The 23270-nt window shown below is 37.5% G+C and overlaps 2 protein-coding genes and 1 pseudogene across 3 annotated transcripts; 1 reads left to right on the top strand and 2 right to left on the bottom strand.

The window, feature by feature from the left end:
• Positions 1-7763: 7763 nt before the first annotated feature.
• Positions 7764-9303, top strand: LOC137720006 (F-box protein At2g17036-like; annotated as a pseudogene).
• A 4929-nt stretch (positions 9304-14232) lies between these two features.
• Positions 14233-17206, bottom strand: LOC137720750 (mitochondrial metalloendopeptidase OMA1). 2 transcript variants are annotated; one of them, XM_068459866.1, is made up of 4 exons: positions 16159-17206; positions 15930-16078; positions 14535-14795; positions 14233-14447 (listed from the first exon to the last, which is right to left on the bottom strand). In XM_068459866.1, exons 1-3 carry the CDS (start codon positions 17098-17100, stop codon positions 14543-14545), a joined length of 1344 nt encoding a protein of 447 aa, XP_068315967.1. In that variant the 5' UTR covers positions 17101-17206; the 3' UTR covers positions 14233-14447; positions 14535-14542. The 2 variants fall into 2 exon arrangements, with proteins under 2 accessions (XP_068315967.1, XP_068315966.1); XM_068459865.1 differs by having other exon boundaries at positions 14233-14795.
• Positions 17207-17676: 470 nt separating this feature from the next.
• LOC137720192 (DEAD-box ATP-dependent RNA helicase 7) lies at positions 17677-22154 on the bottom strand. Its single transcript, XM_068459209.1, has 14 exons — positions 21526-22154; positions 21212-21346; positions 20989-21129; positions 20779-20890; positions 20429-20499; positions 20138-20292; positions 19916-20027; positions 19649-19750; positions 19512-19572; positions 19241-19409; positions 19043-19139; positions 18859-18953; positions 18435-18568; positions 17677-18294 (listed from the first exon to the last, which is right to left on the bottom strand). The coding sequence occupies exons 1-14, from the start codon at positions 21994-21996 to the stop codon at positions 18095-18097; spliced, it is 2055 nt and encodes a 684-aa protein (XP_068315310.1). The 5' UTR covers positions 21997-22154; the 3' UTR covers positions 17677-18094.
• Between the last annotated feature and the right edge of the window lie 1116 nt (positions 22155-23270).

Here is a 23270-nt window from a genome sequence, read left to right on the forward strand (position 1 = left end):
TAAATAAAGGGAGACTTTGGATGCAGTCCCTAGCTATGAATATTCTTTGACTGAAACCTTGTTGGTTTTCAATTTTTAATCCAAGTCCCTAAAATTAATGTGATAATTTATTTCTATGTACGTTACTATATTTTTTAAATTAAAAATTGAAATTTATAGTTGTTTATATTAATGAGATTTTAAATAAAAAACCATAATTTGTGGGATTAAAAATATAAATATATTATTGTGTGTGTGTGTGTATAAACATGGGTACATTAATCAAAATTAACCAAAAAATTATTGTATCAAAACATGGGTACATTCTTCAAAATAAAAATAAAAAAAGATATTCGGCTTAATAAAATTAGTAAATTTCTTCGATTAAACTTAACATGGATACATTCTCAAATCAAAGAAAAAAGAATGTACCCATATAAGTTTAAAAATGGATTAGGAAAAAAATTGAATAAATTTTATATATAAAAAAAAGGGTACATTTTACATATAACAAATTGGTATATTTAAGAATGAGTACATTTTAAGATTAAAAAATTTTAAAAAAATTACATGAATGGTACATATAAGTAGCATGGGTACATTTAGCAAAATTAAAAATGGGTACATATAAATAAATAAAAATATGGGTACAAATACAAATAAAACTTTATAAAATATGGGCACAAAAAGTAAAACTAAAAAGAATATGGGTACAAATTAAAACTAAAAAGAAAATTGGTACAAATAAAAAAAAAAGGGTAGCAAATTAAAAATGGGTACAAACTAAAAATAAAAATATATGATAAAAAATTTAGCCATAAATATAAATATACTAATTGTAACAGTTTTAACATTAAATAAATATATTTAGAAATAAAAAATATTTTATTATTGAAATAATTAATGATGTTATTAATACCAAGGACCTTGATAAAAAATTGAAAAGGAATAAGGTTTTAATCAATGGAGTAGCAAAAGGAAGGATGAGAACCTAATTTCTCTTTAAATAAATTTATTATATATCCTATAAATAAGTTGGAAAAAAAACAAAAAACAAATTGGGTGAATTTTGAAAGGGTGCGTGGGGTGGGATGGGAGAGAGAGTCTCTTTTCTTCCTCTCTCTTTTTCTTCGTTAGAACCTGACCAAAAGTCTATTTCTAGAAGCTGCAAAATGGAGCTCTCCATTCTTCCTTTCTTTGGCCTAGGTATTTTGATAACAAATAAAAATAAATAAATAAATAAAAAAGTGAGCCCGCGCGCAACCTACGTTGCATAGTAGCAAGAACTCCTCACAAAGTTGCAGGTTTTCCAAGGGAATCAGAGGGGTGGACCATCGCTTCTAGGCATGTTTTCTGGCGAAGTGAGGTGAGACTGCACTTCTTTGCGCCTTTGTAGCTTCGCCCCTGGTCTATTGAAAGTAAATTTTTGTAGTTTTTACGTTAGAATAATGCTAGCTAGACTAGTTTATCCTGTGTTTGCTACAGTGCCGTGGGATCTCCTTATGAAACTCCTCATATAAAGAGTTAATTCTATTCATGCTATATTTGAGTCTTTAAACACGACAAACTTACTTGGATCTCAATTGCTTTGTTGCAGGTTGCAGCTTCGGAAATTATCCGGGCAAGTTTTGCTGCATGGGTTTTGAAGACTCTACTGCTGAAGTCTTTCACAATTTTGGTTGTTAATTCATTGATCAATACCTTTTTTTGATGCAGCCATTTTTCTACGTCCACAGCAAAGATCCTGTCTCCTAAAACATCTGACAAAACGCCGTAGTGGTACCAACCCTGCAGCAGATCAGGAGTCGGGACTTCTGTTATTAATTAGATAACTAAGGTAATTACTTGACATAAATATTGTCCTTATAAAATCATTAAGATGTTCACCCTTCAAATATACATGTGGTAAAATAATATAATGTACTTGTCATTTAACGAGTCAGACAGCATACCTTGCCATAGTTTGCAAAGTCTGTTTTGGGGATGTATTCAAAATTTGCAGGATCCGTGGTGACGACATTATATATGAGCACATTATACGCCCTGTAAGTTTTGTGTTTGTGTGCAAACTCGGTCATCGGGTCATGTAATGGTGCAGCCTGGGGAAGTTGATGAGGGTGTTTAAGAAATTGAGACTATAGGCTTGTATCTCTTTTTCTTCTCAGCACCCAACCTTCTAGCACGGGATCTTATCACAAGCGCGGTTAAAATTACTACCGCTAAATTTATTGCTATGGAAGGAGGTAAGGCGAAGGAAAGAACATCCATGGCAGTCGGGAGGATGGTGAAGAACGTACCTACAGAAACACTTTGTGGTACCTATATATATATATAAGGGTCCTGCTGTAAAAGTCTGTGAAGTGTGTGGATGTCTCCGTGGTAGTACGGAGCAAGATTGGCACACATTTAATGGAAAGTCATGGGATTCCTTCCTAGTTTAAAGGGATTCTTTCCTAGTTTAGGATAGACTCTTTGTTTAATATTCCTTGCACCGCAAGGTTGCGATGTATATATATATATTGCCTCCGTATTGGAGAGAATAATATAAGAAAATCAAAGTTATTTCTATCTTCTGTCAAATAACCACAGGAGTGTTGGTATTCACAAGAGTTTACTAACTCAATACCAAAATATGTGGGTGATAAGTTTACAAAACTCTATCACACCTCTCACTTTCACTCTCAATAAAATTGGACTAACAAATGGAGAAGGGATAGGAAATAACAAGCTTCCACGAACCACACTTTCTTGATATATGAAATAAAAGGCAGTTTACAAACTGATGAAAAAAAAACAGAAGCTTACAAGCTTATGAACCTGAGAGAATACAATCAGAAAATGGGATTCGGATGATGCCTAAAGCCTAGCATGAAAGGCCTATTTATACAAAATAGAAATTAATAAACAATAAGACAACACATGCAATAAGAGATGGTGTTCCAGCCGTTCAAACACATGCAGCAACTTTGGATAGTTGGCACACACATGTCTTGCATCATTCCAGGTTGTAATCACAACCTTTCGGCTAGCACATGGAGGAAACTCTGTTGTCTTCCTGTTGGCAGCACACTTGCTGTCTTTCATCATCATTCGGCTGTTTTTATTTGTATTTCCAACACGCCCCCTCAAATCAAAACGCCTTCATGCCTAGCATTTCACGTAATAACCGGAATGATTCAACTGGTAGTGGCTTAGTGAAGATGTCAGCCACTTGTTCCTTTGTGTGACAATAGACAAGCTCAATTGTCTTTTGCTTCACATGGTCCCTTAGAAAATGGAACCTGGTATCAATGTGCTTGCTCCTTCCATGTTGAACAGGATTCTTTGCAAGTGTGATTGCAGACACGTTATCCACATGAATCACAGTCGATTCCACTTGTGGATGACACACTGACTTCAACAGATTTCTTAACCAAATTGCCTCACACACGGTTGAGGCTACAGCAACGTACTCGGCTTCACACGATGACAAAGCAACAATTGATTGCTTCTTTGAAGTCCATGAGAAAGCTGTTGATCCTAGAAAAAACACATAGCCAGTTGTGCTTTTCCTTTCATCTTGGTCACCTCCCCAATCACTATCTGAATAACCAAATAATTTTGCATCTTCACCAAAATTATAAAATAGACCATAGTTTAGAGTACCTCTTATGTACCTCAAAATTCTCTTGGCGGCCAGCCAATGAGACTCCCTTGGTGTTTCCATGTATCGACTCACGAGTCCAACACCATAAACTATATCAGGTCTTGTGATTGTAAGGTACCTTAGGCTTCCAACCAAGCTTTTGTACACGGTTGAGTTTACAAACTCACCTTCTCCTTCCTTAGACAGCTTCAATCCAGTTGCAACTGGAGTGTTGACAATATTGCACTTGTCCATATTGAATTTCTCCAATATATCTCTCATGTACTTTTGTTGAGAAATGTAGATACCATCACTTCCTTGCTTCACTTCTATGCCAAGAAAGTATGACATTAATCCATTGTCAGTCATCTCGAATTCACTGAACATGGATTGCTTGAACTCACAGAACATTGCTTCATTGTTTCCTGTAAACAACAAGTCATCTACATAGAGACAAATAATTAAGAACTCCCCTTTTGCACCATTCTTCATGTAAACTGAATGCTCGTATGGACATTTCTGAAATCCATTTTGGTGAAGGTAGTTGTCAATCCTTGAGTTCCAAGCTCGTGGTGCTTGCTTGAGGCCATACAAAGCCTTCTTCAAACGATACACCTTATCTTCTTTTCCCTGTACTTGGAAGCCTTCTGGTTGTTCCACGTACACTTCTTCCTCAAGAACTCCATTAAGGAAGGCTGACTTGACATCTAGTTGATAAATTTTCCATTTATGATGAGCGGCAAGAGATATTAGTAATTTTACCGTGTCAAGTCTTGCAACTGGAGCATAGACTTCATCATAGTCCACTCCATACTTCTGTTTGTAGCCCTTTGCTACAAGCCTTGATTTGTATCGATCCACACTCCCATCTGCAGTGCGTTTGATCTTGTAAACCCACTTGACACCAATAGCCTTCTGATTTGGTGGGAGCTTTGTCAGCTCCCAAGTGTCATTCTTCTCGATGGCATGGATCTCTCCTTCCATGGCTTTCTTCCAACAATCTTTTTCCACAGCTTCATTGAATGAGAGAGGCTCGTGGTCTGCATACAAGCATAAAAGGTTGGTTTCTTCTTCTTCTTCTTCTTGTCCATAAATCTCTGTGAGACTCCTTAACCTCACTGGAGTTGAGGAGCTGCTTTCCTCACTAGATGTAGGACCACTCCTTGCAATTCTGTGCACTGGAGTTGTTGTGATTGTTTGAGCAGGTTGTTGCTCAATCGGTGGTACAACTTCTGGTTCTTCAAAATCAGTGGAGACGATCTTCTCTTTACTGACTTCTTTGTTGTTCCACTTCCATGTCTCTTCCTCACTGAAGATGACATCTCTACTAACCGCTAGTTTGCCAGTTAGTGGGTTGTAGAGCTTGTATGCCTTGGACTCTTCACTATAGCCCACAAACACACACTTCTCACCTCTATCATCAAGTTTCCTCCTTTTGGCTTCTGGAACTTGAGCATATGCAACACACCCAAAAATTCTTAGGTGTGTAACATTCGGCTTGTATCCACTCCAAGCCTCTTGTGGTGACATCCTCTTGACACTCTTTGTTGGACATCGATTCAACAAATAAATCGAACAAGCTACAGCTTATGCCCATAACTCTTTTGGCAAATTCTTCTCCTTAAGCATGGACCTTGTCATGTCAAGGATGGTTCGATTCTTTCTTTCGGCTATCCCATTTTGTTGTGGGGTATAGGCAGCAGTAAGTTGATGCCTAATTCCTTGCTCCTTGCAGTATGCTTGGAAAGCATTGGAGGTGTACTCTCCACCTCTATCTGATCTCACAGCCACAAGCTTGTGGTTACTTTCAGCCTCTGTGAGTGCCTTGAACTCCTTGAAAATTTTTAGGGCAGCTGACTTCTCCTTGAGAAAATAGACCCAAGTCTTTCTACTGAAATCATCAATGAAGGTAAGAAAATACCTATTACCTCCATAAGACATGGGATCCAATGGACCACATATATCTGTGTGCACCAACTGCAGTGGTGCCTTTGCTCTCCATGTATCACCAACAGGGAACGATAGTCGTGCTTGCTTGCCAAGCACACAACCTTCACATACTTGGCGTGTGGCTTCAATTTGGGGTAGACCACGAACCATTCCTCCACTTGACAGCAACTTTAGGCCATTGAAATGAAGATGGCCAAATCGAAGATGCCATTTCCATGACTCATCTTCCATTACACCGATGTTGCAGCTTCCAATCTTTGTGTTCAAATTCAACGGAAACATCTGGTTCTTTGACATTCGAACACGTGCAATAAGCTTTCTCCTTGCATTCCTGAGAGTGAGAAGCATGTTCTCCATATGTATAATGTACCCTTTTTGGAGCAGTTGACCAATGCTTAGAATGTTGCTTTTCATACTTGGTATGTAGTAGGTATCGGAGATGTATTCTTCTTTACCATCCTTCTGGATGATCTTGATCTTCCCTTTGCCTTCAACTGGCAACTTTGAGGAGTCACCAAGACTTACAGATCCATAGGCCCCATCTTTGAGTTCGGCAAAAAACTCCTTCTTTCCACACATGTGATTGCTTGCACCAGAGTCCAAATACCAAACATCTTGTTGGCTACTGGAATCATGGTGTGCTAGCAAGACTGTAAGTTCTTCATCAGTATTTCCACTTGATTCTGCCATGTTGACATGCTCACCATTTTTATGTGAACATTCATTGGCATAATGTCCATATTGCTTACAGTTATGACACTGGATATGCGCCTTTCCTCGAGTAGATCTCCACTCCTGAGACTGACCTCGATTTTGTGCATAGCCTCGACCTCTTCCTCGAGCTCGTCCTCGGCTACGGTTAGATGAACTCCCACGACGTGAGTTCCACTGCCCACGACCTCCATTTGGTTTGTCAATATTCAACTTTGACTCCAAAGCTTGCTCTAGCGTTGTGGGGTTTGCATTCTTCTGAATGCGTTGCTCGTGAACTAGGAGGGATCCTAGTAGCTCCTCTGCGCTCATCACCTCCAAATCCTTGGATTCCTCAATGGCAGTCACCACATGCTCAAACTTAGATGTGAGTGACCGGAGTATCTTCTCCACAACTCGTACTTCATCGAGTCTCTCGCCATTTCTCCTCATCTGATTTACTATCATAATGAGCCTTGATTGATAGTCGGAGATGCTCTCCCCTTCATTCATATGAGCAGCTTCAAAATCTGCTCGAAGTGACTGTAACCTTACTTTCTTGACTCGATCTACTCCTTTGTAGATTGTACTGAGTGTATCCCATACTTGCTTGCTCGTTGTTGCTTCTGCAACTTTCTCGAACGTTGAATCTTCTAGACCCTGGTATAGAAGATACAGTGCCTTCTGGTCCTTCTTTCGTAAGTCCTTGAGAGTGTTCCTTTGTTCTGCAGTATATGCAGCTTCTTGCTCGGCAGTGGGTACAACATACCCACTACTGACAACTTCCCATAGCTCCTGTGATCCAAACAATGCTTTGAATTGGATGCACCATCTTTCATAATTTTCTTTCTTTAATGTGGGAACCTGGAGTTGCACTAAATTGGAAGCCATAGCTACTGCACTTGCTAGAATGGTATTCTGGCTCTGATACCAATTGTTGGTATTCACAAGAATTTACTAACTCAATACCAAAATATGTGGGTGATAAGTTTACAAAACTCTATCACACCTCTCACTTTCACTCTCAATAAAATTGGACTAACAAATGGAGAAGGGATAGGAAATAACAAGCTTCCACGAACCACACTTTCTTGATATATGAAATAAAAGGCAGTTTACAAACTGATGAAAAAAAAACAGAAGCTTACAAGCTTATGAACCTGAGAGAATACAATCAGAAAATGGGATTCGGATGATGCCTAAAGCCTAGCATGAAAGGCCTATTTATACAAAACAGAAATTAATAAACAATAAGACAACACATGCAATAAGAGATGGTGTTCCAGCCGTTCAAACACATGCAGCAACTTTGGATAGTTGGCATACACATGTCTTGCATCATTCCAGGTTGTAATCACAACCTTTCGGCTAGCACATGGAGGAAACTCTGCTGTCTTCCTGTTGGCAGCACACTTGCTGTCTTTCATCATCATTCGGCTGTTTTTATTTGTATTTCCAACAAGGAGCAGCAGCCGCCTTCAATTTTTTCTGATATTCTCCAAAATCTTGTTTAGAATCTATGGATCGAGGTATGCTTTCTTATTGAAAGTATTGATTTGGTTAAATTTTCTGTTTGTTATGCGGTATTTTTATTGTTGTTGTTTCCGTCATATCCGTAGAGTCATATGCAGGGCTTTTTCTTCATGACCTTGAGCTGTTGTTTTGAATCCCGTTTCGTTGATACAACTTTTACTAGACTGTCTGCTTTTTCGGTTTTTATGAAATTCTATTATTTCTCGTTAGAATTGGTAAAAATCAAATTACAAATTTGTTTGTTTTGTATCTGTTTCTATATATGGTTTGCTGAATACAGGGCTGGAAGGATTGGTTCGGGATTTGGGTGACCATCTAATTCTTCGTCGTCGTCATCAGCTGACTTGTTTTTTTTTTTTTTTTTTTTTTTTTTTTTTTTTTTTTACTTCCATGTTTTGTCAGATTGGGCTACGTTGCCTAGAGAGCTCTTAAAATTAGTTGTAGAGAAACTTGAGTCACTAAAAGAATTCAGCTTTGTTTGCAAGCCATGGCGTTCGGCTGCAAAGGATAAACAAAGCCATTGGGTTGCAACGACGACCCCAATGATCTTGATTTCTTCTGATACAGAGAAAGATAAGTGTTGTTTATACAATCCGGTGGATGACAAGGTTCTTAAAACCCAATTGAATTTGCCAAGACAACGATTTTGTGGATCTTCAAAAGGATGGTTAATGGTTGTGGATGCGAATCATGTTGTATCACTAATAAATTCATTCTTTCTTAGTGTGGGAGAGAGAAGAGATCATGAAAAGTCAATAATTCACCTTCCTCCACTAAGCCCTCCAAATTTGAGTCGGCTTAAACATGGATGTTATTTTGTCTACAAGGGTACAATTTCAGAAGATCCAATACTAAATGCCGACAATTGCATTGTTATGGTCATGTTTCTGGAGATGTACCAATTGGCTTTTCTTCGACTCAACAAAGACAGTGAGTGGACTTATGTCCTTGAAACAGTTGAGTAGATGTTGGCGCACGCTTGATGAAGTTGTTCAATTTGAAGATAGATTTTATGCCGTGGATGGTTATGGTAAACTCTTTTCTTTTGATGTTACCACTCGGTCCGTGTGTCGCCTGTGAAAGTGGTTGTATCCGAATTCGAAAGGGAGGTGGTCTATACGCTCAAGAGATATCTTGTTGTTTGTAATGAGAAAACACTACTAATGGTTCAAAGGTGCATGGTTGGTTCTGACGCTCACGAGACAAAAAAGTTTAGAGTCTTTGAACTATGTATCAACGAGGGTGAGTGGACGTGGACGGAGAACAGTTTAGGCGACGTTGCTTTGTTTGTGGGTGATAACTCTTCAATATGTGTTTGTGCTTCAAAGTCGGGATATCGAGCAAATTGCATATACTTTGTTCACGATGATAATCGCGTTGATAGAAGCTTTGGACCAAATGGAGCTTATGATTATGGTGTCTACAACGTCGAGGTAAAGAGGCTTTTAGAAAATCCGTTCCACAGGGATGCTGGGACTCTCATGAGCAAGACCAAAGTACCTCCGATATGGATTCTACCAACTTAATTTGTAGGAGGCTTAATTGGATTAATAGTTTATGAGTGACAAAATAGTTGGAAAATAACTCATGCGTTCAAAAAAAAAAAATAGGATTTAAGCTCTGTGAAGTTTGTTTAGGATACTATTTTTAATTCCTCCTGGTTTTGTTTTGTTTTTTATATATGGATCTGGAACACATGTTATGGTTTTATTTTGTAACTCTGTTAATGGGTTCTCTCATAGTCCTGCAAACCTATGAATGCATGTTTGAATGACTCTGTTGAAGTTGATGTGATATGATGAGTTTCTTGGGCACCTGATAATATAAACAGTTTCTTCTACTCATATTGTAACACGTGAATAGATAAATAATCTTGCGTTATGGTCAGTCTTGACACTTACGTCTTTGGGACGTTACCAATTATTTTTCTTATGATAATTCTGACTAAAATTTGATAGAAAAGTACTTAAAACACATTTTTTGACTGAAAATTGCTAATGAGTAATGCTATATTCTGCAACTTCTGTTTTTTTGTCTTAATCGTCTTTTCCCAATGAGCTCCGATCCCACTATTTCTTGACAAGTTCATGATCAATCAAAGTATAACAAAAAAAATTACCCCAAAACATGTGATTTCTTTAAAAATCTCAATCAAGAAAACCTAGTTTTCCGCCCAATCGCAGTATTTACCTTTAAGAGTCCTCCCCACGCCTTCCAACATTGAGACAGTGATTCTCGCTGACAACTCAAAAACCCTCACGACCAACTAGGGTTGGAAAAAATTCTCAAAAATCTCAAACCAAAGCGAAAAATTCCTAAACTTAAACCGAAAAATCCCAAAACCCACAATATCCCGAAGTTTGGTAATCCCGTCCCGAAAAATCCAAAATATTCATATCAAAAGCAGTTCAATACAGCTTTCCTTGCTGTTTGGTGTAGCTTTTCCATCGTTTAAAAAATCCATTTTTCATAGCAAAAGCAGTTCATGCGTACGTTTTTCCAGAACAAAAGCATTGTAGGGATTTTTCCAAGCCAAGTTTGACTGTGCTAGTCTTAACAAAAGTGCTTTTCTAATACTCTGGCAGAAGTTGAAATACAACTTTTAACTAAAGGGAACTAAAATTCCACCGATCTATGCTCATTTAAATCCCAAATACAATGCTAATTAACCAACTTAAGCACCTTAATTAGTTCTATAAGAACAACTCCACCCGTTTTAAAAAGACAGAGACAAGGCAAGTGGAAAAGCATGCGAACTAATCCAATGAGATATGTTCCTTCCCTTCCACAGTACTGCATGGGGTGGCTATCTCCCTCTGGAATAGGTAGAGGAAACCAACTATTATCACTCAATGAAGAGCAAATGAGAACCTTTCCTTTGGGGACCAATATATTATGTCACATATTGGAGTTGGACCATCCTATTCCTATATATATTCTCCCTATGCCTCGCTTTTTTGGTACCATCATTCTCTTATTACAACACTTATAAAGGAAAAAATGGATTTAGCAATTTGATTCTCTCATCTGATCGAAAACACACTTATGCGTGACTCCTCCTCTTACAAAATTCACTTCGCCAACAATAAGAAACGGCAAATTTACAAAATTCATACAGATCCGCTTAGAAATTTGGATTTAACAATTTGATTCTCTCATCTGATCGAAAACACACATCAATGTTCTGGAAAATGATACAAATATATTTGTATCATTTTTCTAATAGTCATGGGACTCTTACCATATATTTGTATCATCATTTATATCATTTTTCTAATAGTCATGAGATTCACATGTGTTAGTGTGCCCTACCTCTATTAGAAAAATGATACAAATATATGATCAATGTAACATTACTTGTAAATTTTTGTTTGCAACACACCTTTTCTAACATTACGTTAGTGGCTTTCATTTAATTATTTTTTTATCTTCCTTGTTTGCATATGGTCGTAGAAATAGAGCATCTTTAACAATTCTAGCTATAAGTTTGTTAGTTTATTATGAAAATCACTCAAAAATTATTATAGCTAGCCCGGTTATCATAAGCATCTCCAACAATGCTAGCCATTTTAACAAAATGCTGAATATTTTATTATTTAACTATCTATCTCTCATGTTACTTAGTGCTACGATCTAGTGATATTCATCTTCACTTATAAGTGAGGTCTTGGGTTGGATTCTCGTCAAAAACAAATTTAAAACACATTATTGCTAGTTCACTGTAAAGCTAAATTCACACTCTCTTCTTTTTACGGTTTTATTGTAGGAGGAGGTGTTTGATATCTTTGCCTAAAAAGATGTATTAAATTGGACGTGTGAGGAGTTATCTCTTCCATTGGACGTGTGTGGAGTTGTCTCTTCCCTTTTATGTCATTCGTGCAATTATGATTTTCCCGTTGGAGTAGAGATTGCTCTTCATCATTATGATTGGTAGCAATGTCATCTTCCCCTTCCTACAAATATTATCAACCTATATCTACTTGTGAGCACGAACTAACAAGTTGTGGCTTGTTAAATCGAGGTGGAATAGCTATATGAGTAATATGGAGACATTCTTGTGTGTTTCTAACACACTACGTTAATCGGGTATCATTTCATTTCTGTGAACGCACCTCAATGCTCAGATAACTAAAATTGTGAACTATCTCTCTTGTACTCATACCAACAGTAACCCACAAATTTTTTTAGATTTTGATATCTAGCCCATGTTTACTGGATAGTGAAATCACCAGATTTAACATACTTAACTAGGGTAGTTCGGGTTTATCTTAATTACAGTTGAATCAGACATTTTGAGTTGGATTACATTAGTGTGAGTTTAGTAGTTGTAGCGAACAATATTACAAGAATCAAACTCAAAAACTCACATACTACACTCAACAATTGTGAAGACGTTTATTGAACTCAAGTTTTCCAAAGTTATTGTACAAGTTTGATCCTAATTTATATAAATCATCGCAAATTCTTGACTCGAGTGAGCAGGTCAATTGTGTGTGGACAACTCCGGCCACAAATAAGGACCCAAGTGTAATTAATTATCAATTTAATGCGTGGTTTAGTTGATTAATCACAAGGATGGTATCATTTTTTCATCTCACTTAATCTTCTACCGTAGGATTTAATAATGATGATCTTTGTATATAGGCATTTTAGTTAAAATAACTTTTGAGATTGGCATAATTTCTTAGTTTGGCCTTTGAAATTGTCTACTATCAATCATTTTGATCATTCGTGAAAAATCTTTGTTAAACAATGATCAATATGACAAAAATATCCTCAATCTAATAAACAAAGGGTCAAATATGATTTGACAAAATTTGAGATTATTTTTGTCATCTTAATCTTATTTAACTGAGATTTTTTTTACGAAATAACCAAAATAATTGATGATAGACAAACTCAGAAGTCACTTCAATCGATTTTAAATCTAATAAATCAAAATAATGAGTTATGTCAATATTTGAGATCATTTTGACTCAAAAACCTGTATATATAAATATGTGATTAGGTCACTAGATGACAATCAAGCTCTCAAATAATTAGTGCAAGGTGGAGTGTTCATAAAAGCTGTCCAACTTTCTTCAGATGTTTGATAGATTTGAAAGCTGCCCGACAATTCCCGGGGTCAATAAATTAAGGGGTACCATTCACATCTTTCCTATTTTCATCTCCTTCTCTCCTCTTCTCTCACACATTATTTTTTGTCTTATTATCTTTATAAAAAAATTGATAAAAAATATTGACGTAACTTAACCGTGACCGTTCAAATAGGAAGAAAGAGAAAAGAAGAAAGATTAAGAATGAAGAGAATTCTCTACCATAAATTAGAACTGAAGCAAATAATATTTTGTGTTTTAAGGAAATATCAATAAAGAGAAATATTGGGACGGACGATGGAGTATTGACTTTAGTTGGAGAAGAAAATTACTTTTTGGACGTAGTTATCTGCATATTTATTTTTAATTTTTAGTTTTTGCCCATTAGATTAAATAAATTGAAAAAATTCAAAGACTAAAATGTAACAAGAATGTAAGAAATAAAAATGAGTTTGTGAATAGTAATGTCCTATTTTTGTTAACTTGGTTGAACAGAAGAATTGATTCAAATGACTCGTTCTAGCACATGAAATAACTACTTATGTCAAAAATAAGATAATACTTGAGCAATCACAAAGAGTACCAAAATACTAACTCTTTGAAGTGACCTACTTAAACCTTCCTGTCATGTCCAAACTCTCTCAAACACGAGATGTTCATATACAAACACCCCTTTTCTTCCTCATTGTCAACCCCTCTTCTCCGTCCAATCCGGCCGTCTTCTCTCCTACGGCCACAACCGTAACTCCCTTTCTTTTCTGGCAACCACCTCCAATCCCTCACTTCTCCGACAACCAGCTCTGATTCTAATTTCTCCAGCAACTGCGACTCTACAATTTAACTTAACAGGAGAAGTGGCAAAAATACGGAAAGAGATCCTCTTCGAATCTTTTCCATCAAAGTCTATCAATCAATTAATCCAGGCCCTTGAAATTTGATTTAACGGCTATAAACAAGGGCCCATTTAAAAGTTATAATAATTTTAACCGTTGGATCAAATTTCAAAAGTCCGAATTAATTGATTGGGGGTCTTTGACGGAAGAGATCAAGAGAGGATCTCTTTCCGCAAAAATACAACCCTGTCCAACGGTAAACTCAAAACACTTTACGCTCTGATGACAACGTTACGAACATAGTGGTTCAGATTTTTTGTGACTGGCGACTCGAAAAATATCAGTTGCGAGAAGAATAGGAGACTGACTCCTCGAAAATGATTGTTTGTTTGTCAACAAAATCTAGTGAACTTATCAAATTCAAATGATTCAATCCAATCTTAGACACCAAACGTGGCACAATCGCACCTACATTCGAATCTTGCTTCTAGGTTTCTATCACAATAAAGAAATACACAGATCAGAATTTGGGCGTGAAATTTATACAACTTTTACAGGAAGCCCTGAATGTTAAATCTTAACCACCATCCAAGGCAGCATGAACAGAAAGTAAAAACTGTAATCTCAACGAGAACCCCATTATTCACATTTCTTCGGGCATCTTCCGTATAAGTTCTGGGCATATTTTCAGGGCTACCAAAGTATTCGGATCACCTAAACTTAACGGAAAGAATTCTCCGACTGCAAACATGCAGATACAGGAACATCTTTGAAAAAAACGAAAAAAATAAATGGAAAAAAATGGAACTGTAGTCGCACGGTGATTACCGACTATACTAAAGAAAGCCTTCAACCCCACGTCCTGCTCCTGCATCCCTGTATATAGCGAGTGCTTCTTCCATGATCTTAGCTTGAGCCAGCAATTCAGCTCTCTTTTTCCCGGATGGATGGGTTGAAAGATAATCTCTGAGTGCAGATTCACCACCAGTAACCTTGCTCAACTTCTCGTACACAGTTGGAGCCACTCTGGGATCATATCCAGCAGAAGCAATCAACAGAAGCCCAATGTGATCCGCTTCAATTTCCATCCTGATTAAGTGAAAGAGAGCATAAGCACGCAAACATGGAAAATGTAAGGATTGTGTTCAGCATTTTGTGTGAAAGGATTGTTTTCAGCATTTTGTCAACCTCTCAGCTGGTTCACAAGCACTATGATGTAATAATCATTAGAAAATAAAATGTAAACCGCAAAACTGCACATCCAAGCTTTAATCCAAAGAATTCTCAATAGATTCGCTAAAACTTATATATTGAGTAATCTAACAAGACCAATCCAATGGTATCACAGAGCATTTAACGGATCTTTCAGTAAGCTAGCAATGGAGGTCACTATTATCTTTTCCAAGGAAGCATCAGTGATCAAAAGCACCAACAGGAAACTTTAAATCATAAAACCTTATATCTTTTCGGTGAACTGGGGGAGTGGGGGTGTGAAACAGCCCCCAACAAACAAAACATCATAGAAGCTTCTTTTCACATTAAGATAAACTGTTAAAATATTTCCCAAGGCTCTAAAACATTTCAGGGAGATTCCGCAAGTTTAAACATCTTAAAAGGACCAGACCAAATATTTCACTGAACAAATATGACCTATACCAGGGGAAAAGCCATGTTTTAGTTGGGGCCGTCCTCAAATTATTACAAAGCCTCAAGCTTGTATTACATGGATTTCAGAAATATAAAATTTAATGCTTGTCCTAGTAAAACAACAAATTTGTTCTAACAAACATAAATTGCAAAAAAAATTGCATTTTACTAGAAATAGAATTTTGATATAGGATGCCTTGACTAGTTCACATAATACCTTGGAGTAGAGAAATTATGAATTGGCAACAACAGAAACTTGTAGAAGGACAATCATACAGGCAATACACAAAAGCAGAAAAACAATTGCCCGTCGAAAGCTTGAAAGGGGAAACATGCCCCACTGGGCGATAGTAGCTCTGCCGCTAACCCATACCATTTTATCAAATTCCTAGTACAGTAATTAACAACCTTTGGTGAGAAATAAATAACAAGACCCTATTCCTTATTTGCAACCAGAACACGCATGCATCCTCCTTAAGCATCAGAAAAGAGAGCAGTAACAAGAAATGTTCAGAAAAATCATAACGTTATAACTAAAAAGGACTAGAAACTAAATTATAAAGAACTGTAAAGTACCTTCGGGAGAAAGGAAGCCTCAAGAAAAGATTGGACATTGTGTTGACAACATCAGGCGTAACAAATTGATAAAGCACCAGTTGCAGGATTGCAAACCACAGGTTCTTTGTAATAGTCTCTGCAGAATGTCGAGCCACAGCATGGCCAACCTAGTTTTTATGTACAATGAGAAAAATATCAACTTTCTAATCTTATTTTCACACAATGCCAAGCAATGAAATCTTCCTACCTCGTGACCAATGATCGTTGCTATCTCGGCATCACTTGTAAAATGCTTGAGCAACCCTGTGAAGACGACAATCTTCCCACCCGGCAAGCAAAATGCATTGACAATGGGCTTATCCACCACCAAAACCTCCCAATTCAAATGATCCAAATGCGAAGTGGCAGCTTTCAAACCTCTCTCCCTACTTGTCTTCCTACTCTTCTCAATCCATCGATCATCAAGAATCTCATCCTCACGGGACCACTTCCCCTCCTCCGGAGGATCCTGCAGTGCCATCAAAGTGTCCTTGCCACCACTCTCATGTGCCAGCTCCACTTTACCGGACGCATAGTCCACGTCAGTCCAGGTCACGTCATGGCTCAACCCTCTCTGCAAAGCCTCTATTATATCCTTGGCAATCAACCGAACCCGCACGCTATCCGGATGTATGGCGGGCAAAATGTCCCCTTTGAAACTCTCTTTCATTTGCTGGAATTGGGTCTCCCCCAACCTCTTCTCCAAGGCTTTCGACAAAATTATAAAATGGGTTCGCTTCGTGTACGGAATCGTCTCCAAATTCCCAAAATACACGGTGATAAAAATCCCAGAACCCACCAGACCCACAATCAAAACGTTCCTGGGACTCTCAAACCACCTCCGGGGGCCTCTCGGCTTGAAGTGGTGAACCCGCTTCCGGTCAACATAGTAATATCTCTTAGTGCAATCAAGAAAGGGGCTTTTGTACTGTGTTGTTCTTGTAATTCTACCAAGTTGCGGAATTGATTTGTGTAAAATTGAAGAATTGGAAGAAAACCCGGAAAACTTAGCTGAGTTGGAGACGGAAGCGGAAGACCCAGTTGAGAAAACGCGAGAGATAGGCTCTCTGGCGGCGGCTTTGGGGGCAATCCTCGCCGTGAAGCCGCGGAAGGCGTCGACTGCGAGCTTTGCTCTCCTGTACGATCCCATGACGAATTGGGTGTCTCGAAGAAACTAGAAAGATGAATGATTTTTCAGAAGGTTTTGGAGCGGTGGGTTTTGTGGGTTTAAATTGTTTGGTCAAAATTCTTTTGTTGCAATCCGTCACTTTTAAAATGTGTTTGAAGCCTTTAATAGGCGTCGAGTCTTCGAGTTATTTGAGCTCATTCGGGATTTAACGGTAAAAACATATCGTTTGTTAAAAATAAAAATTTATAAACTTATTTGAAAACACTTTTAAAGTCCAGATCAAAACACTTCCAGTAAAACTAACTTTGGATTTTGAAAGTACTTTAAATGCTTGTTGAAATCCAAATAAATTTTTAATAAAATTTGATTTTAAAAATATTTTCGCTAAAAACACTTCTAAACGAGTTGATTGTTAAGTTCTTTTATATGCCTTGTTCATTGTTATGCAAAGGACTTCAATATTTTCCTTACGTATGTGAAGTGAAAATCACAAACGGATCGAATCTTGGTTCAACTTAGTTTGCTACTCTCAACTCATATAAATAAAAGAACAATTACTACCGAAGACTAAAAGTAAGTTGACACAAATAACATCAGAAGAAAAACACACTTGTTTTTCTCTCTAGTAGATAGAAAAGTTACAAGTTCGAAAGTTCCTACGCACCACGAACATAAGAAGCAGATGGGAAAAAGGAAGATCCCATCCACTACCAAGGGCAAAAGAAAACAGAAGGACAAAACTTATAGGCCTAAGAAACAAGAACAAAATTGAACGATAAAATAGAGAGAAGAGTTGACGGAATATGCTATACGCAGAAAAAATGATCCTATAACGAGCCAATCAAGGCCGTAGATCTACCGAATATTTTCTTCATTGTCAAAAATATACTCCTGCCTCCGCTCAGATCAACTGGCTTTTAGTCCCTCCACCACTTGAAACCGTTGCGAATGCAACCATTTGATATTGTTAGTTGCTCGCAACAGCTTACTTGAAAGGAGCCGGTTTATGTGCGCTTCACCATCTGTTGCCGCGACCCCTCCCACCACCACTGGATCGGTTGTTGGAATACCTATCATTTCGAAAACCTCCACCTCCACCACCACCACGGCCAAACCTTCCACCACCGCCAAATCTTGAATTCCTTGATTCTTTTTCTTGTAAATCAGGCAGTGATTTCAACACCTCTATGCTCACATTAGCTGCATTTTCCTGACCTGCACCCAACATACAAGTTAACACAACCACAAGAATCGGCTACAAACTGAAAAATATTTTCTGGTTGAATCTTTAATATACTATCATGCTTGATGAGAATGTAATACATGATCATATCGAAACATGATAAGAATAATACCAGCAAGAAACAAATCCAAATCTTCAGCTGCTACATCAAACACTGCACCATTTCCATCAGCTGTTAGCGCCATACCCTTCACTGACTCAACTTTCTCCTCTGGCAAGAATCTCCTCAAGACCCCAAAAGCAAAACTGAGAAAAGGTTGGTAGAGAAATTAAGAGTCAAACACGATCAAATCGAAACGCTAACTCTAAGACAAGAAAACAAAGTAAACCTATAAAAGATATAATTATGGATATATATCTAAACAGCTAATGGTATCTTGGGATGACAAAAGCACATTGTGACTCCTTTAAGACACAATCGATATAGTTGATAGTTCCCATCATTAGCTAGTGCTTGTATCCATATGTGGAAATAAAACAAAGGAACATAAGACATAATGGTTTAGAACACAAGGGAACTAGTGATAATTGCTTACGACGGTGAATAAATTGGCTTTCCAGCCTCGAGAAGTACTGTGACATGGTTTTCCATAGAGCTAAGAAGTGATCTCTTCTTTATCTCGGTGTAGCCCTGTACACCATACCATAAACAACTCATAAACTGATAAAACAACCATTTACGTTAAGCACGTCAAGTAGGGAAGAAATAGCAAATCTTACAGCAGCTTTAGCAAGTGCTTTTGCCAGTAGATCTACTGCAGATAGGCCAGAGGTGTTAAGTAGCTCCTCGGCAACAGACTTGAAAGCAGGAATTACACTGAAATGAAAAATGTATTAATATTTGAACTTTTTTTTTTGAGTAAACGTGTTAATATTTGAACATGATTGCATCAAAATGTAACAAGCATTGCACTGTACCTGTCAGAGATTTTGGTTATCATTTCTGCTGCATCTTGACCAACTGCTTTGGCAATATCAAGCGGCTGAGGAGCAGAAATGTGTTCAAATTTCACCCCCGACTCTCTCTCGATTTTTGAAAAATTTGACCTTCTGGGATCATAAAGCATGACCGCAACTCCAGAATTGCCTGAAAAGATGGACACACCTCTAAGTACTACCACATAACACTAAAGACATTAAGTAATAAAATACAAATGAACAAAAAATGCCACATTTTTTCAAGATTTACCTGCTCTCCCTGTGCGTCCAGATCGATGAATATAGTCTTCTACATCACGTGGGGGCTCACACTGAACCACAAACAATAAAAGTAAGCATACACATTGACAAACATTAGAAAGCTCCCCAATATGCACACTGACAAACCTGAATAATTAATTGAACATCATTGATATCCAGTCCACGCGCTGCCACATTTGTGGCTACTAATGTCATAAACTTGCCAGACCTGAAACCAGCAAGTGTGACCTGAAAATACATAACCACAAAATTGGAAAAATTAGTTCTGCCATCTGGGAAAAAAATTTAGCTTTTTCAAAAAAGAAATATCAATATAAAAGGAAAGGAGCAAGAAATAAAATAGTTCAGTATCATTGTGCAAAACAGAAAACAATGCATAATCAAACAACTCACCTCACGTTGGCCCTGCTGTATGTCCCCATGCAAAGCTCGGGCTCCAGGCAGCGCCTCAGCAAGTCCAGAAGCAGCTTCCTTTGTCTCGGTGAAAATAATTGTGCGGCCTCCACTGAACCAGAAACAAACATATCAAGTACATGAAAAATGATTTCCACACAAACTACACCCAAAAATAAAATTAGAAAGCATAAAGTACTTGTTGACTAGAAGACGACCAACCTGCTGTAACAACGTATGATATCAGGAATAAGTTCTGATCTTGCTGAACTGGAGCAAGGAAGAACAATATGCCTAACATTGGTGCTGGCCTTCATTTTTTCATTACCAACAAGATCTACAGTTTTCTTATCTGGTTTGAGAAACCTAGAAGAAATCTGGGAAAAAGAAAAAGAAAATTTCATTATATGTGTCGACAATGGAAGGAAAGATCTAACATTGCAACATTATCCATCTATGTTTAACTGAATTCAGAAGAACATCCAAATTCAAAATCTCAGTTAAGATACTTACGCCTTTCACCCAACTCGGCAAGGTTGCACTGAAGAGAAGCGTTTGAACTTTACTTACATCCTTCACTTTGCCTGAAAATCCAAAGAAGAGACAATCATTGACATATAAAGCTCTTACCGCAAAAAAAAAAAAAAAAACAAAAACAAAAAGCACGCACAACATAACACTTCAAAAATGTAACCAGCATCATAGACATAGAAATTGATACAATTTAAAAATAAAAATAAACTCGTCGTTTGCACTAACCACAAAGATGGATACAAAATACTTTATAGATGTTATGCAACAGTAACACAAATATGCAAACACGGTATAAAAAAACAGACGTTGGCATTACCAAAAAGACATACCTAGAATGAGTTCAACATCATCAACAAAGCCCATCCTCAGCATTTCATCAGCTTCATCGAGGATCCTAACCTTCAATGTACTCAAGTCGATATTGCCCCTCTCTATATGATCCTATATATTTAAAAAAAAAAATCAATTTAGCATCATAAGTATATTGCACAGGACGGAACTGACACAAGAACTCAGCTATCATGGGCAATAATCAATACCTTTATGCGGCCAGGCGTTCCAATAACAACATCCACCCCTCTCCTTAGCTTACTTTCTTGAGCCCCGTAGGGAGATCCACCATATACACAACACGCTGCTAGCCCCACAGCACCACCATAAGCTTCAAAATCGGCGAAAACCTGATTGAACCAAAAATTGTCAAGTGGATACTCTAAAATCCAAACCATTGCAAGCATAAGGTCCAGGGTAAATAAAAATTACCTGTTTGGCAAGTTCCCTGGTGGGTAAAAGCACGATAACAGTTGGAGGTCTACCATAACCAGTCTTTCTAAATTCTCTTGCAGGCCCATTTGTCAAAGACTCCAAAACGGGCAACACGAAAGCCAGAGTTTTACCCTGAAATATTGCAAAACAATAAGCATACGATTCCAAAACTGAACAAATCCACATTAATAAGCTAAATATTCCAATTCAAATCAACAAACCACAAAACAGTGAGTAAAAAATTGTGCTTGATGGTAAAAATGTGTGATTTCTGAGTAAAAATTTATGCTTCTTGAGTAAATCAAATTTACCTGCCCTGTTCGAGCCCGGCCGACCAAATCCAAACCATCCAAAATGGTATCGAATGTCATGGCCTGAATAGGGAACAAGGATTCGATCCCATTCTCCTTCAATTTGGCCCTCAAGGGCGCCGAAATCCGAAACTTGGACACCGCGTTAGGATCCTCTTTAACCATCTCCTCGGTCTTCTCCTCGTCCTCCTCCTCCGGCTCCACCTTCGCCTTCTTTGACTTCTTCTTGCTCTTCTCCTCGCTCTTCGGAGGCTTCACATTCACGGGCTCGCCCATCTCGGAGCTCGTCTCGCTCCTGTCCTCGTCATCCGAAGCCTTCCGCTTTTTGTGCTTAGACTCCTTCTTCGACTTCTTCTCAGTAGCTGGCGAGTCGGCCGCGGCGTCTAGGGTTTCGCTTTTCAATTTCTTCATCTTCTTCTCCTTCGGAGTGGTTCCCGCAAGTAGATAATCGGATACTTCTATAGAAGGCATGGTTTTCTAGAGAGAGAAAACGCGTCTGTGTCTGCGAGTTTAGAAAGAGAAAGAGACGGTGGGCGCGGCGGAGAGAGATGGAGGGGGTTCCTGGTTTTCTCCTGCTACAGAAAGTTATGGCAGTAAGTTGCGGTTAGCAGGAGAAAGAGAGAGGGGAAACAGAATTAGGGTTTTGCGCCTTTTATGGTTTTAGCGGTGGAGGCTTCTTTGGCCGTTGGATTGAGTACCGCGACGAAGTTTGTTTTTCAGCCGTTGAAAAGAAATATCCACTGGACCTGGTGAACGACTCCACGCCCGCAAAAAAAAAACGTGGCACCGACATTTTTTGGGCTTTTAGAAAACAGAGAAGGACGTCGTCGATGGCCGATACGTGCTATTTCCTTTTTAATTTTCTTATTCACTAATATTGTATTTTTTATCTAACGATAGATTTTGTTACATGTCATGTCATGAAATAACTCAAAACATTTCTACTAGTAAGATCATCTTCAATTCTTAGGGATAAAGTTTAAAAATTTAAGGTAGAAAATTTTAAGCCATAATCCAGAAATTATTTTTCTCCTCCAACCCTTGGCCTAAAACCTAAAATTTTTAGCCCAGAAAATTTAGGTTTTCACCCATAAATAGTTTTTCTGTTCCAATTATTATGGCCTAAAATTTTAGCCCTATATTATTAAAGAATGAATTTAAACTAATTTTTTTTCTTAAAGTAACATTTTTAAAATAAAAAAATTATGTAGACTATCCTACTTTAATTTTATGAATATTTTAACCTAAAAATATTTAGATTCTGACAAATACTGAAAAATCATTAACCGACACCATGAAACTCGTTAAACACTATGAAAAAATATGAAAGAAATGAAAGATTTTTTTTTTAATTACTTTAGCCGTTAGATTTAAATTTGGGCTGTTAAATATATATTTTTTTTTACCGTTGAATTTCATCAAATTAAATCTTAACCGTTGGATTCAATGAATTTATAAATATAAAACTAAATAAAATATACATATATGATGGACCAACTCCACTAATCATGTGTTAAATCCTAGGCTAAATTTGGCTTCCATTTGAGTTTTAGGTTTTATGCCACATTTTAACATTGGGTTGGGTTGAGTTTTGGGAGGGAATAGAAGTGAAAATTTGAGTTTTAGCCTAAAGTTGGAGAAGGTCTTATAGCTTAAAAATTTAGGCCGAGCTTATTAAATAATGATTTTAGACTTTTTTTTATAACTTTTTTAAAAATAAAATTTATCCTAATTTATTTTTACGA

Source organism: Pyrus communis, chromosome 16 (assembly GCF_963583255.1).
Source record: "Pyrus communis chromosome 16, drPyrComm1.1, whole genome shotgun sequence".
NCBI classification, from domain to species: domain Eukaryota; kingdom Viridiplantae; phylum Streptophyta; class Magnoliopsida; order Rosales; family Rosaceae; genus Pyrus; species Pyrus communis.